The sequence below is a fragment of the Geotrypetes seraphini genome, chromosome 1 (assembly GCF_902459505.1).
Source record: "Geotrypetes seraphini chromosome 1, aGeoSer1.1, whole genome shotgun sequence".
Lineage (NCBI taxonomy): Eukaryota > Metazoa > Chordata > Amphibia > Gymnophiona > Dermophiidae > Geotrypetes > Geotrypetes seraphini.
This window is the reverse complement of record NC_047084.1, coordinates 147,697,611-147,712,822: the sequence shown is the minus strand read 5'-3', so window position 1 is coordinate 147,712,822 and position 15,212 is coordinate 147,697,611. Positions and strand designations below refer to the sequence as shown.

Sequence of the window (15,212 nt, the reverse complement as noted above, 5' to 3'; positions counted from 1 at the left end):
TGAGCGGCAGGTGCAAAGGGGGCCGGCTCGCGCTACGGGGATGACATCACGCAGAGCCGAGCGCAGGGGACCGGCTCGCGCTCGGAGGAATCTAGTTGATGGTTGCTGCCGCCGCCGCCGCCTTGTCTAGCCGTGGCGGTGACTCGGTTGCTCGCGGTGCCGGTCCCTTGCTAAGCAGCCCGCGCTAAGCGAGAGGATAGAGAGAGGCTGTGATTTTTTTTATTTATTTATTTTATTCGGGGAGCCGCGAGACCATGTGGGTCAGTCCCGAGGAGGTGCTGCTGGCTAACGCCCTGTGGATCACGGAGAGGGCCAACCCTTACTTCGTTCTGCAGAGGAGGAAGGGCCACGGAGACGGAGGAGGCGGCGGCGGGCTGGCGGGTAAGGTGGGGGGGGGAGAGATGATGGCGGTGGCACTGTGTCTGAGGGGGGGCTGCAAAGTGACCTGAACCCGGGTTTATTTACACCCCGCCCCCTTTCTAGGGGTTCTTTTTAGAGCAGTGGTTCCCAACCCTGTCCTGGAGGACCACCAGCTAGCCCTAATAAATATGCATGAGAGAGATTTGCATATAATGGAAGTGACGGGCATGCAGATCTGCTCCATGCATATTCATTAGGGCGATCCTGAAAACCCGACTGGCCTGGTGGTTCTCCAGGGCAGGGTTGGGAACCACTGCTTTAGAGTCTACAACTAGACATGCCCTTTCAAACAAAACCATAACATGTCCCAACTATCTCACCCTTTTGGTGGGTTTGAGAGGATGCCAACTTGCATTTGGTGTCACCCACAATAGGTGCTGGACAGAGCCCAATGGGGGGGGGGGGGTTCTCTTGTTTTGAAGTTTAGGTGCGGGTGGGACACTCCAGGACCGCCTTTGCATGGTAGATAATGCTGTTCAAGGTGAAATGCACCTGGAGCACCAGATCAGCAGCTAATGGAAACATGGTCTTTTAATTCTTGTCTCAGCAGGGCTGGCTCAAGGGACTGAGCCAAGTTCTGCTTTTGGTGTGTTTCACTTCACATTGGGTTTCCCCCCTCTACATTTACTCCCTTCTTGCCAGGCAGTCTATCTGCATGACTCAGCCCATGGATCCCCTGATAGCTGCTGCCTTCAAAATGGTGCTGTTATTGGGATTCAAGCTCCCATATAAGGGCTTTTTTTTTTTTTTTTTTTTTTTAATATGGTAGCTTGACACCCCCCCTAAGCACTAGAATAGGATTCTGACATCATTTTGAAGGTGGCTCTAGGTTAGAACATCAATTCATCTACTGGGGGAAAGTAAAATAAGATAACATGAAACTTCTGAATGGTGATGTTTAGTAAACAATACCTGGTCTGTCACATGCTTAGAATGTAGAACATCAAAGTACAGAATGTGCCAATGAAAGAAATATACATATATTAGGGCTGCATATTTATTTGATTTTAACACAATTAATGCATTACAATATTAAGCCTTAAAAAATGCATAATTTGCTGATTGACTCAAACCTCCTCCCCGTGCTGCTTCAAGTCTGGCGTCTGTGCTCTCCCTTTCCCTCCCTCAACCCCACCACAGCACTTTTAATTTTACCTTGCCCAACAGTGATTCAACGAGGCCTGCTTCAGGGCCTTCCGTCGACCGCGTCCCACCTTACTGATACAATTTCCTGTTTACTCAGGAATCGTGTTGGTCTTGGTCTGTCTCTGGTTTCTGCTCTCCTCTGTCTTCTGGAGAGTTGAGTTCGATACTACTACTCTCTCCTCATTTTTCCTCCCTATATCCATCTCGTACATTGATCTCTACCTCCTAGGCTTACTTCTGTTTAGTTCTTTCTACACTAGGATTTAACTCCTCAACATCTACTCTTCAACCTCCTTTATGGCATCTACAGCTTTTTCTTTCCCTCATCTTAACCACCATTACCCATCTTTTTCCTCTTTGCTGTCTCCTTTAAGGAGGGTATTTATCAATAACCTCCTTAACAGTAGCTCAAGTCATTCTATTTTAGCATAAGGACTGTTGCATAAAGTGGAGAACCTATGCTAAAATAGCATACGAACATAAGAGTTGCTATGCTGAGACAGACCAAAGGTCCAAGCCCAGTATCCTGTTCAAAAGTGGCCAATCCAGGTTGCAAGTACCTGGCTAGATCCCAAAGAGTAAAACAGACTTCGTGCTGCCCATCCCTAGAATAAGTCTATCTTAATGGCTTACGGACTTTAGGAAATTGTCTAAACCATTGTCTTTTTTTAAACCTTGCTAAGCTAACTCCTTTCACTGCATTCTCTGGCAGTGAATGCCAGAGTATAATTACACGTTGAGTGAAGAAATAGTTTTGTGTGTGTTTTTTTTCCATTTTGTTTTAAATCTACTACTACTTAGTAGCTTCACTGCATGCCCCCCTAGTTCTAGTATTTTTGGAAAGCGTAAATAAGCAATTCATATCTACCAATTCCATTCATAAGAGCATGACTTGTGTTAAAGTTAGCCCATTCTCAAATTGGACGTCAGGAGAATCTCTTGCTCCAATATTTGGAGAAGACGAATGGCTTTCAGTTGTCTGATCATCTCTTTGTCCTGACTATGTGAGAATAACTGGACCATTCAGGTCTTTATCTGCTGTCATTTACTATGTTCCTATAGTAACAACTCCCTCCCCCCCCCCCCCCACTCCATGCCCAACATTCTTGTGTCAAGCATGTGCTCTTTCCTCCTGTATCCAGAATCTTTTCTGTCCATCCTCTTAAGTTTTGTGGTTAGTGTCATGATTACTGTGGTTGTCTCGATCTTGGTGCATTTAATACAATAGTGTCTTTTTATATACCGCAATTCTACCACTACTGCTATTAATTATTTCTATAGTGCCACCGGACGCAAGCAGCGCTGCTGCACAGAGTCGCAAAGAGTAAGAAAACAGTCCCTGCTCGGAAGAGCTTACAATCTAAACAGGCAAGACAGACAAGACAGGATGTCATGGATATGATTAAGGGGAACGATTAATCAGCGGGATGGGGTTGGAGGGCAGAGAGGAGTACAGGACAATGAAGCCAATGTGACATCATCTGATGAGGTTGGCTCTTATTGGTGGAATGAGGCATTTTGACATCACAATCTCGGCTCTGCTTCCCAAAGACAAACAGGATGTCATGGATACAGTTAGTTAATCAGCGGGATGGGTTGGAGGGCAGAGGAGTAGGGTGTGAAGGATTGAAATCTATCAAGGAATCTATGCGGGTTACAATAAGAATTTTTTTTTTTTTTTTCTTTCCACATTTCCTTTCCTTCAAAACAAATGCAGTTTCTACAACTTGAAAAAGTTTAGACTAGAGCATTTCAGTGTGTTTTTAATAGAACACATCCTGTTTTTATGTGAATGGTGGTAGTGAAAGGTGATGGTACTTGTTTACTAAGGCCAGATAAGGCTGTGGCTTGTGGTTTAACTAGCTTAGCATAGTGTATGCATGTGGTCACCCAGAACGAGTGGCTCTTTAAGAGTCTTCCTCACTGGAGGCTGTTTTTCTGTTTTGAGAGTGCCTTGGTAAGGGATAGAAGCCCATTGGTTGCTCAATCACCTTTTATAGGAGGCTGCATTTTGCAAATGGTGGTTAAGTTGAGGAGATCTGCCGCCATCTGAGGGTGTACTGTAAATTTTCACTGCAGAAATATGCGACTTGGATCTGGTGCTTTTAGATTCAGTGCATATTGAAAAGAGCAGGAGGGTCCCTCCCTACCAGCCTCCATGCCCAACATTTCTCCTATCGCCCTTCTCCAGCACCATGCCACATCTCTCCCTCCTTTCCCTCCACCACTGTCCCTCCCTTGCCTCTACCACTATCTAACATTTCTCCCAATGTTGGCGTAGCAAGAGTAGGAGATGCCCTCCCTTACCTACCCCATACCTCTTTAAATCTTCACCAGCATGAGCATTTCTCAGGCCTGCTGCTCACGCTAGCTTTCCCTCAGCGACCCGGAAGTGATTTCAGAAGGGAGCTAGGCTGGCGCGAGCAGCAGGCCAGAGAATTTGCTCATGCTGATGAAGATTATATAGGCCCCATATGGGGTTGGGGGAAGGGAGGGTGTGAGCATGGCATGGGGGGCAAAGAGGTGCTGGCACCCACCTGCCACCCCCCCCTTACTATGCCTTTGTCTCCCTCTTAACATTCCTCTCTACCATGCTGCTGGTGGCTGACCTGGAAGTCTTTCCTCTGACTCAAAACCCAAATGCATCAGAAGGAAGGCTTCTGGGTCAGCCACTGGTAGCATATAGTAACCATTGCTGGTGACCTGTTAGAGAGTGTGATTGCCAGATCGTCAAAGGTTGGTCCTATGAGAGCACCAGAGGAACTGCATTCCCATAGGATCCCTGTGAGCCTGGAAGGGATCCCCGTGGATGCCACAGGATTCCCAACAATCCCATTCTCGTGCAACTCTCTATTCAGAAGCCATACTTCAGGCTTTCTCTTCAGAGGGGAAGCTGGAGATCTGGGGACAGGTGATGACTTGCCAGTGGTGACCCTGATTTTAGAAAAGAAGAGCTGAGTTATCTTATTGACCAGGCTCCTTGGCACTACAGATTAGTGCTGCCCGATTCAAATCAATTCGCCAATTCTCTTTGGTGAATCGATTCTAATCGATTTATTTCCCCCCACCAAATCAAACATTGATTATCAGTCCCATACCCCTCTCACCGGTAAGGCCTGACATACCTTCAGGGTCTCCTAGAGCAGCAGGCACTGAACAGGCTTGTTCATAGCCTTCCTTGCTAGAGCTTCTCTCTGCTACATCATCAGTGATGTCATCACTGATGTGGCAGAGGGAAGTCCCTGGCGGAGCAGGCCACAAATAAGCCTGTTCTGAGCCTGCGTCTGCTAGCCGTGCACCACCGCTGCTGCTCTGGGAGACCCTGGAGGTATGTCAGGTGGCACACTTCGAGTCAGGCTCTCTAACGGATGCAGTGTGTATGACCTAATCAGCATCTCTTCCTGGAGAGTGGTAGCCTACATTTGGTTGTGGACTCGGCCTCCAAGATACAGTTGAGCAAATTGCCGTTCTTTAACATCTACCAGGGATGGAGAGGGAAAGAGAATTTTTATTTTATTTATTCATTCAATTTTCTATACTGTTCTCCCAGGGATGCTCAGACTGGTTTACACAAATTTTATTCAGCTACTTGAGCATTTTGCTCTATCCCGGCGGGTTCACAAGTCTTATCTATATACCGTACCTGGAGAAATAGGGGGGGAGGGGATTAAGTGACTTGCCCAGGGTCACACAGAGCAGTGTGGGGCTGAACCCATAACCTCAGGGTGCTGCGCCACACACACTCCCTTGTTTAAGTGATTTGCCCCTTAAAGTATCATGCAGCTTAGAATGTTCAGTATTTTTTTTTTCCTCTAATCGGATGGTGGACGGACCATGCAGCTTCTCCCTTGGTACTTTTGAAATAGCTCCCGATTAGATTTATGTTTGTTTATTAAAATTTGATATGCCACTACAGCTTCTGACAGTTCTAAGTGGTATATAATTTTTGGGTGTCAGTGGAGCAGGAGGTTATCCTGGGTGTGCTGTGATCACTTTCTGTGAAGATATGAGCTAAGGGGCTCATAATCGAAAGAGAAAAACATCCAAAAACCGGCCAAAGTCGGCACTTGGACGAACATTTCTCAAACGTCCAAGCACTGAAAATAAAAACGGATTTTGGACGTATTTCTAAATGACCTAGGCCTTCATAGTGCCGCTAAACGGGGCGTTTCGGGAGGCGTGTCAAGGGCGGGAGTTGGGCGGGACGTGGACCGGTTTAGACTTAGTCGTACAGCATTTATAACCGAAAGTTATACAGCCCAGGATCAATGGAACTTGGACGTTGTGACTTAGACCATTTAAAACATGGTCTAAGTCACCAGATAAGCACTGAAAACACATAACGCAGACCCCCACACACTACCACAGTGATCACCAACCCCCCCATAAAAGTTTCATTCACAACTTTAAATTTCTGCCTACAGACCATTATCACCTGGCAGCTGGGCATAGGAAAGCCTAGTCGTCCAGCACAGAGGCAGCCTAAGCCATCTTGGGGGTGGGTTAGGGACCCATGGAGAGGAGGACCCATGCCCATAAGCCCCTATTATCACTGCATTGATACTGAAACATGTGCACTGCCCTATACACCCACCCCCCCCCCAACCCTTTTGTACTGGCATATAAGTGGCTCCTGAAGCCATAAGGGCTATTGGGGTGGTAGATAAGTGGGTCTAGGATTCTGGAGGTGGTTTGGGGGGGCTCACCGTCACCTATAAGGGAGCTGTAGTGAGGAGAAGCCATGGCACCCTTTTTGTGAAGTTCACAGCAGTGCCCTGTAAGGTACCCCACTATTTAGGTGGCATGTCTGGGTGTGAAGTCCATCACTTTGCAGACCCCTCCCATGTCCAACAGGGCTTGTTCTAGGCGTTTTGGACTTGGACGGAAAGTTGGACGGAAATGTGGTATAAAGATGGATGATTTAGCGGCTTGGATGATCAGATTGGCAGGACATATAATTAGACAATTTTCGAAAGTAAAAAAAAGTTGGATGTATCTTTCGAAAATGTGTCTTAGGCTCTAACTTTGACTTGTGAGATGGATGTAAACGAACTTAGACGTCCCTTTCGATTATGCCCCTCTAAGGTGACACTTGCGGAGTGTCTGCCCCCCCCCCCTCCCACCTGCACACATACACACTTTATTCCTGTGGTGAAGCTACAAAAGTTGTCAGCTGAAATGTTTGTTTTTGTTTTTTCCTGTGTGACAGACTTCTGCTGGTAAGTATGTAGGTCAGTTATTTTGTCTCGGGTAAGTTACGCCCTTTTTCGTTTCCTTTGGCTCTGTATTCTTTTTTTTTTTGCAGTCTTGCAGTTTTCCTTTCCTGCAGCTATCAAGTAACTTGTTTTTTTTCTTTTGGTTTCAATAGTCAGCAAGTGATAGGGAGCGCTCAACCCTCAATGCTGTCGAATCAGCAGTTCTGAACATTGTCTTTTTGGCACGGTTTTTGAGGACGATAGATCTTTGCCTCAGTTTTAATTTTCCTGAGTATGTTTAAAAAAAAAAAGTGGATGTTTGGCTTTTTAAGCACATGTGCTTCTGGTGGCAATTTGATTGTTTCTGTTTGCTTTTCAGTTTCTTCTCGCTCTCGGCTATTGTCTGTTTTGTGGTGGTGTCTTCCTCTGTCAGTGATGTGCCTGTCCTATTGAGCTGGCAGCTTCAGACAATGTTTGCCTCTTGTTGGCACTTAATAGTAGAGAATGACACGGGGACAAATTTTGCCCCGTCCCCGCAGGAACTCTTATTTCCCCATCCTGTCTCCGTGAGTTTTGTCCCTGCCCCATTCCTGTAAGCTCTGCCTTAACCACACAAGCCTCGAACACTAATGATTTTAAAGTGTATGAGGATTGAGCTTGCAGGAATGGGACAGGAAAGAAAGTTCACAGGGATGGGACAGGAAAATGAGTTATGCGAGGAAAAAATTTGTCCCCATGTCATTTTCTACTTGGGAGAATAGTATAGAAAACTGAATAAATAAATAGTCAAACCTCGGTTTGCGAGTAACCCAGTTTGCGAGTGTTTTGCAAGACGAGCAAAACATTCTCATAAAACGTGTCTCGCAAACCGAGTGACTCTATTTGCGAGCACCCCCCGATAACCGGCATGGCCCCCTCCCGCTCGAATCGGCCCCCCCCCCCCGCAAGAACAGGAACCCCCCACCCGACCAGCTTTAACACCCCCCCCCTTTGGCACCGGCACGCAGCCCACAAGTGCCAGTGCCGCTTGAAGATCTTCTTCCCAGTCTCTGCCGGCTTTGAGCATGCATTTGCGCATGCTCAAGCCCTTCTAATTCTCCCTCTCGCCGAGAATCTCGACGAGAGGGAGAATTAGAAGGGCTTGAGCATGCGCAGATGCATGCTCAAAGCTGGCAGAGACTGGGAAGAAGAAGATCTTAAAGTGGCACCGGCACTTGTGGGCTGCGTGCCGGTGCCAAAGGGGGGGTGAGTTAAAGTTGGTCAGGTGGGGGGTTCCTGTTCTCGCGGGGGAGGTGTTGATTCGAGCGGGGGGAGCGGTTCTCGTGCCAGACGGGGGGGGGGTGTGAGTTAAAGTTGGTCGGGCGGGGGGTGCCGGATCACGCGGGGGGGGGGGGGGGGGAGCAGCGCCCTGACCTCATGGGGGGGTGGGAACGTATCAAAGCGAATTTCCATTATTTCCTATGGGGAAACTCGCTTTGATAAATGAGCATTTTGGATTACGAGCATGCTCCTGAAACAGATTATGCTCGTAATCCAAGGTACCACTGTAGTGTGAAAAATTTCAGCCTCTGATAACCAGAGCTGGTATTGTGACATCATAGTGCCTCATTTCTTCAATGCCTAAGAGCCAACCTCATCAGTGATGTCACAATGACTTGTGTGTCCTATACTTGGCTCGCTTTTACTATATTTTGATTTATAGAGTGGCACAGTATAGAGAATGACACTCCCCGCAGGAATTCAATTTCTCCATCTGAACCCCCCTGGGTTTTGTCGCTGTCCCTGCCACTGCCACATTCCTGTAAGCTCTGCCTTAACCACCGCACAAGCCTCAAACACTTATGATTTTAAAGTGTTTGAGGCTTGTGCAGATGAGGACGGAGCTTGCAGGAATGAGGCAGGGACAGGAAAAGAACTTGGCAGGGATGGGGAAAAAGTTTGTTCCCGTGACATTCTTAATAGCATCTCTTTTTATAGTAAGCTTGGATGAGCTTGCTTCCCCCCCCCCCCCCCCATGTGGCCTCTCTATCCCGGCTGTGGTCTGCGGACCTTGGGGAGGAGCTCTCCGACAGGTTCCTGCAAGAGTGCTTCGCCAATGCGACCAAGCGGTCTCGGAATGCTCTGCTACAGGAAATGCCGTTTAAGATTTTGCACAGAGCCTATATTTCTAGATGTCAGAGGGTCCGCGCAGGTGTATGCGAGTCTGAGGAGTGTGTTTGCTGCAAGTGTGAGGAGTGTTTGCTCTTACATATTTTGGTCTTTTTTTTTTTTTTTGTGAGGAGCTGGGTACCTATTGGAATAGTATCTTGGATATCCTGCAGGGCGTGGTGCAGTGGTCCTTTCACTGGTCCTATAAAATCTTAGTGCTGGGACACGAGGGAGATCTGACTGCACAGGGCCTCTCGCTATTGGTCTTTTGTTGGCTAAGCGGTATGTCCTCTGTTCTGGATGGATGAGTTTGCCAGTTTCAAGGGCCTGGGTGGGCTCCATGCGAGAAATTGAGGGGAGAGCGCAGAGATTGTAGAGCCCAGAAGAAGATTTATTGGGCCTTATGGCATGATTTTCTTTCTTGCCCATCTGTAGCGTAGACCCTGTGTGTCCACCTTTAGTTGGACATTGTTGCCTCTGGCGGAAACCACAGGGTGGTGGGAAGGGAGTTGGCAAGGTAGGAAAGGGGTAAAACCAAAAATGGGTTTCTCTCAGTGTGGCACTTGTATGGCTGCTTTGGGCCTAGTATCTTTCGGACTGTACTTGGCAAGGGGGGGGGACACCTCTTGAATATCGGCTGTTCTCCTCACTTGGTGGTGAAAGTTTTCGGTACTATTTTGTTTGTTTTATTTTTTTCTAGTTTCTCTTGTTAGGCCAGTTGGCTTTATCTTCTTATTGATGATTGTACATTGTTTACTAATGTGAAACCTAATAAAATATTTTTTTTAGAAAAAGTGTCTTCCTGGGTTCTTTTTTTTTTTTTCCTCTCAATGTTCAAGAGACCTGCTACCAGAGCTATATTAGTCTGCTCTAATCTTTTGAGCCGTGGTTGTGAATATGCTGGAACGTACTACTGTTCATTTTATGTGTTGGTTCTTTTTTTTTTTTTTACATTTGAATCCAATATCTTTATTGTTCAAGTCTTAAAGGGATTACATTTAATTTCAAACAAACTTTATTGATAACAAAGGGAACACCACACAGCTTGAAGGTCAAAACAGTACACAAAGCCATAGCCAATCCAATTGAAAAACAAAGAATATTCCAGTCACCAAAGTTTATATGTAACATTTTCCACCCCCCCAAAGGTAACCCAACAATTCCCACCACCCCAAAGGTAACCCAGCAATTCCCATTATCAACAATATCAGGAACCAGGACTCTTTTTGGTCCCTGATCATAGCACAAACCTCCTAAGGTGGTTCTCCCAGGCAGCCAGAACATGGAGCTGATTTCTCCACTTCCAAAAGGATAGGGGCTCTTGTGCGTTGGTTCTTATAGCAATTGTATGTTGCACCATATGTAGTCTTAGTCTTCACAGTGTAAGATCTCCTCCTAGCTCTGTCTTGATGCTGAACCTTGGAGGTATTTCCTACAAGAATTGATTGTATATATTTTCTGTATACTGTGTTCTGTTTTTGTTTGGATTTATATCCAGCCTCTTTAAGAAATTCACTCAAGACTGTGTGCAGCAGGGCTGTCTAAGTCTGGTCCTTGAGATCTACTGGCAGGCCAGGTTTTCAGGATATCCACAATGAATATGCATGAGAGAAATTTGCCTGCACTACCTTCTTGATATGCAAATCTCTCTCTCATACATATTCATTGTGGATATCCTGAAAACCTGGCCTGCCAGTAGATCTCGAGGACAGGACTTGGGAAGCCCTGGTGTACAGCAAGTATTATAAAGTTATCTATAACTTTTACCTGGGAGCTGTCTGTTTCAGCAAGGGGAAAAAAGCTCCCTTTCCCCTCGATTTATTGTCCTTGAGACTGCTTTAAAAAAAAAAAAAAAAATTATACAGCTTTGGCCAGATATTTTATATATCTAATATAATAAAACCCTAAGCACGCATGCGCACTCCTACTTACGTGTTCCATTTTTTACGTGAGCATGCGCACTTGGGATTCTGTTGTGGAGATGTATAGGTAGGCTGTGCATCCTGGCTAACTTCGGTGATGTCCATTCCAAGCCCTTCGCTTTAGCTGCACCAGGAAGCTCGCGAGACCAGACGAGCAGAGGACCAACGAGGACGATGGCCCGTGTGACCAGCCAATGGTGGGGCATTGCGAGGGCCGGGGCCTCGGCACTCGGTGGCTGCGATGAATGGGGAGCTGTAAGGGGCGCTCGCGCCGCTGCTCAGTCTGCAGAGCGAGACGGGACCTGTTAGCACAAAGGATGAAGTGACGTGAGGCAGTGAGCGCGAGGTGGCTCTGACGGTTCCTGACCCCCTGGGCCAAGAAGATGGGGAATGCGTAGAGTATAGATGGGGCCCCGGGGGTTGCTGTGCTGCTGTCTTCCAAGGTGCCCATGCCAGTGCCCTGTGAGGTGGAGGAGAGATTTGCCATGAAGTCTGGTTTCTCTATATATTTGAAATTTGGTTTTAACAGACAGGAGGCCATGAAGAGTAAGATGGGGGGGGGGGGGGAGGGGAAACGCTGCTACTGCATAGGGAAGTAGTGAGGGGGGAGGGAATTGGAGGGGGAGGGAATGCTGCTGTGGCTGCTGCACAGGGAAGTGGGGGGGGGGAGAGAAATGCTGCTGCATAGACGCAGGGACAGCCACAGAAAGACAGACAAAGGGGGCCAGAGAGACAGACAGAAAAAAAGACAGCGGGAGGGAGAGTAAGACAGAAATAAAGAAAGACAGACATATTCTAGCACCTGTTAATGTAACGGGCTAAAATACTAGTGTGTATGTATGTATGTGTATATTTCATATCTGGCCAAAAGCTGTACAATTCAGTTGTTAGCTGTGCTCATCCAACTTGGTAGAACACCATCTACTTCAACACGAATTACTCACCTGGCTTACCAGATTCAGCATAGTAGCTCAGTTTTATTTCAGTTACGGAAATAATGCAGCCACAGAAATCGGATGAGTCAGAGCTGGCTCTGATCTTCCTTCGGCTGTGGTAGACTTTCATATGTAGTGCACAACACTTCAGTTTACTTCTGGATTTTTCCCTGGTTGTCGGATGTAGACAGGAAAGTGTCAGGGTGTGATTTTTATTTTTTTGATTTGTTTTCTGAGCTTCACAGACCCTTTGTTGCAAATTGCTTCCACCACTTGCTAAGGTTGCATGCCTACTGCACCCATCAAGTGGTGCAGGTCACCTGTTATCACCTATGTAGTTGCAACAGTCACCAGTTTTGCATAGCTACAACCGGGTCATTTCCATAGTTGCAAAAAGCAAGGCAGTGGCATAGCAAGGGTAGAAGGTGCCTGGGGTGGTGGCATGGCCCCCCCCCCCCCCCATTCCACACTTGTGCTCTCCTTCCCCGCCTCCACGCACCTCTAAATCAGGGGTGTCAAATGTTGGTCCTCAAGGGCCGCAATCCAGTTGGGTTTTCAGGATTTCCCCAATGAATATGCATGAGATCTATTAAGCAGTGCATGCAAATAGATCTCGTGCATATTCATTGGGGAAAATCTGACTGGATTGCGGCCCTCTTGGACTGACATTTGACACCCCTGCTCTAAATTTTCGCCAGCGAGAGTGACTTTGGCAGCATGCTGCTCACGCCAGCGTTCGATTTCCCTCAGACGTCATTTCTTGGTCCCGTGACCTGGAAGTGATTCAGAGGGGATCTAGGTTGGCACGAGCAACAGGCAGATGTTGCACTAGTGAAGATAATATATGGGGAGGGGTGGTGCCACAGAGAGGACTTGTCACCTGGGGTGGTCCACACCCCCACACTCTCCTTACTATGCCACTGACCAACAGTACTGCTCGGCTTAAGCAGCTGCCTATTCTGTGCCTGCAGCAACTACCTGGGTTGCACAGTACCAGTATTTCATGGATGTGACAGCAGTCTGTCTTATACAGTTGCACATTATGCGTATGAAATAGTTGAATTTTTCTTTTAACTTCAGCAGTCGCCTACATGTTGTGTTCCAAGTCAGCCAGTAGCCAGCTGTGTAGCTTTTGGAACTAAAAGAAAATCCTTCAGGAAATGAAGGATCTGAGAGAAAATAAGAAACGGCATAAGGAATGGTAAGTAAAATGCAAAGCACTCATAAGGAAGGCAGAGACCGCAAAAAGAAGATTGATGGAGGCAAAATTTTTTTTTAAAGAGTAAATGTACTATGTCCACAGATAAGACCTGCCTGGTCTATTTGGTCTGCCCACCTCTGCATAAATTCCACTTCTTCATGACTAAACATTGATGTACTTAATCTCTCTCTGCCAATTTTGGGGCACAGACTGTAGAGGTCTAGGTTTGCCCAGCACTGGTCCTAGTTCCCAACTTCTAGAGTTGCCTTCAAAGCCTATTCTAGCATTGCCCCTGATCTGTCTTTGCCATGTACTGGACCAGACCACAGAGGTCTGTCCAGCATTGGCCCTCCCAATTTCTGGAGCTGCTATCAAAGCTCATGCCAGCTATGAGTTATTTTAAGGTTTGTTTTACATAGAAACATGATGGCAGATAGGGCCAAATAGCCCGTCCAGTCTGCTCATCTGCAGTAACTTATCTTTTCCTCTCTCTAAGAGATCTCACATGCCTATCCCAGGCCCTCTTGAATTCAGACAGTCTCTGTCTCCACCACCTCTTCCGGGAGACTGTTCCATGCATCAACCACCCTTTCTGTAAAAAAGTGTTTCCTTAAATTACTCCAGAGCCTCTTAACTTCATCCTGTGCCCTCTCATTGCAGTTTCCATCCCTCAATGCACCATTAAATGAGTGTCTTGGACCAACCACCACTTAATCACATTTAACTACACTATCAATGAAAATAACCTGCAAATGAAAAGGAACCCCATCTTAGGAAGATATACAACAATCACAATGTTGATCTAGACAGCCTCTTCTGGGGCTCGATGAACTAGCAAATAAAACAGAATTTTATCCTGACTCCCTCAATGATGCCGCCACACACGAAAATAAAGGCCCTCTGTGAAAGCTTAGCCACCGTCAAAATGATTAAATATCACCCCCACAACCCCCTTCCCTCAGTACACCATCCATTTAAGAACCAAAAAAAAAGAAGAGTTAAGAGGAGTCAAAAAGAAATGGTGCAAAATCCAAATGAGCAGAAGACAAAATGGAAAGAGCTGCATGAAATTTACAAACAGGCCGTCTTCGAAGAAAAACATATTACTCCCAACTAAACAAGGCTACCATCAGATCGAAAAACCTATTTATACTGACAGATTATTCACTTTGCCCCAGGGAGATCAAATCATGAACACCGACCTAGACAGTGAAACTCACATCCTTCTTCGCAAACAAGATTCAACCAGATCACTAACCTGGATTCCACTGCTCAGCAAACATACCTCCTCACAATTCCCCCCTCGCATCAACAAAAGACCAAAAACTGAGACAGAAACCATAACCTGCCTTGGAACTGTATCCCCAGGAAGACTTCCTCAAAATTATAACTCAATTTGATCTTTTTGAAATCAAGTCACCATTTGTCGTCACAACCTTCCCCCAGGAGGATCCACTACCCATTCTATGATGAAGCATTTCCTGGTGTTGCTCCTAAATCGCATGTTAATCAGGTTTTCTATTCCACCTTTACCTAGTCAGTTCAAGCTCGAGTTATATTACAAGAGGTTGGGTCAGTTACTCAGGAAGTTACAATAGACAATTTGACAAGGATATTCAATAGAGTTCCTAGTACAGGTACATCAGTACAGTTATTAATATAGTTTACAAATACATAGCTACAAATTCAAGTAGGTCAACATTATGACCCAAGAGATGCATTAGACTAATTCAGAAATGGGCTTTTACAATTACCATTTTGGTTACTTCAGGGTTGGCTCCCTGTCTTGGTACAGAAATGCTTTAAAAAATTTTCTGAACCTGAGCTAAGGGTCACAAGATCTAACATTTTACTAATTGATATTGGATGGATAAGATAATTTGCCTGGTAAACTTTATATTGTTACATGCTGGGAATTTTAAGTGGAAAAGATTTTTGCTGGAATATCTGTTGGAGGCACCCTGGAGTAGGATGGCCAACTGTTAGGTAGTCGGGGGCATTGCTTGTCAGGATCTTAAAGATAGTGATGCCTAATTTAAACTTGATCCTTGCCGGTTATAGACAGCCAATGTAGTTTCATATAGTAGGGCTGTAGGTGTTCCGATTTTAGCCCATATGAGTCTTACTGCTGCGTTTTGAACTAGTTGTGGATGTGGCAATTTAAAAAGTCATGGGATAGGAGGTAATGTCCCAATGTGGATTAAGAACTGGTTGAAAGATAGACAACAGAGTAGGGTTACATGTT

The 15,212-nt window shown here is 46.1% G+C and overlaps 1 protein-coding gene across 1 annotated transcript in view; it reads left to right on the top strand.

The window, feature by feature from the left end:
* Positions 1 to 239: 239 nt before the first annotated feature.
* TBC1D9 (TBC1 domain family member 9) overlaps positions 240 to 15,212 on the top strand; it is a 198,260-nt gene continuing 183,287 nt past the window's right edge. Inside the window, exon 1 of the mRNA XM_033939755.1 lies at positions 240 to 381. Coding sequence (XP_033795646.1) covers positions 255 to 381 — 127 coding nt within the window. The 5' untranslated portion in view covers positions 240 to 254. The remainder of the gene's footprint in view (positions 382 to 15,212) is intronic.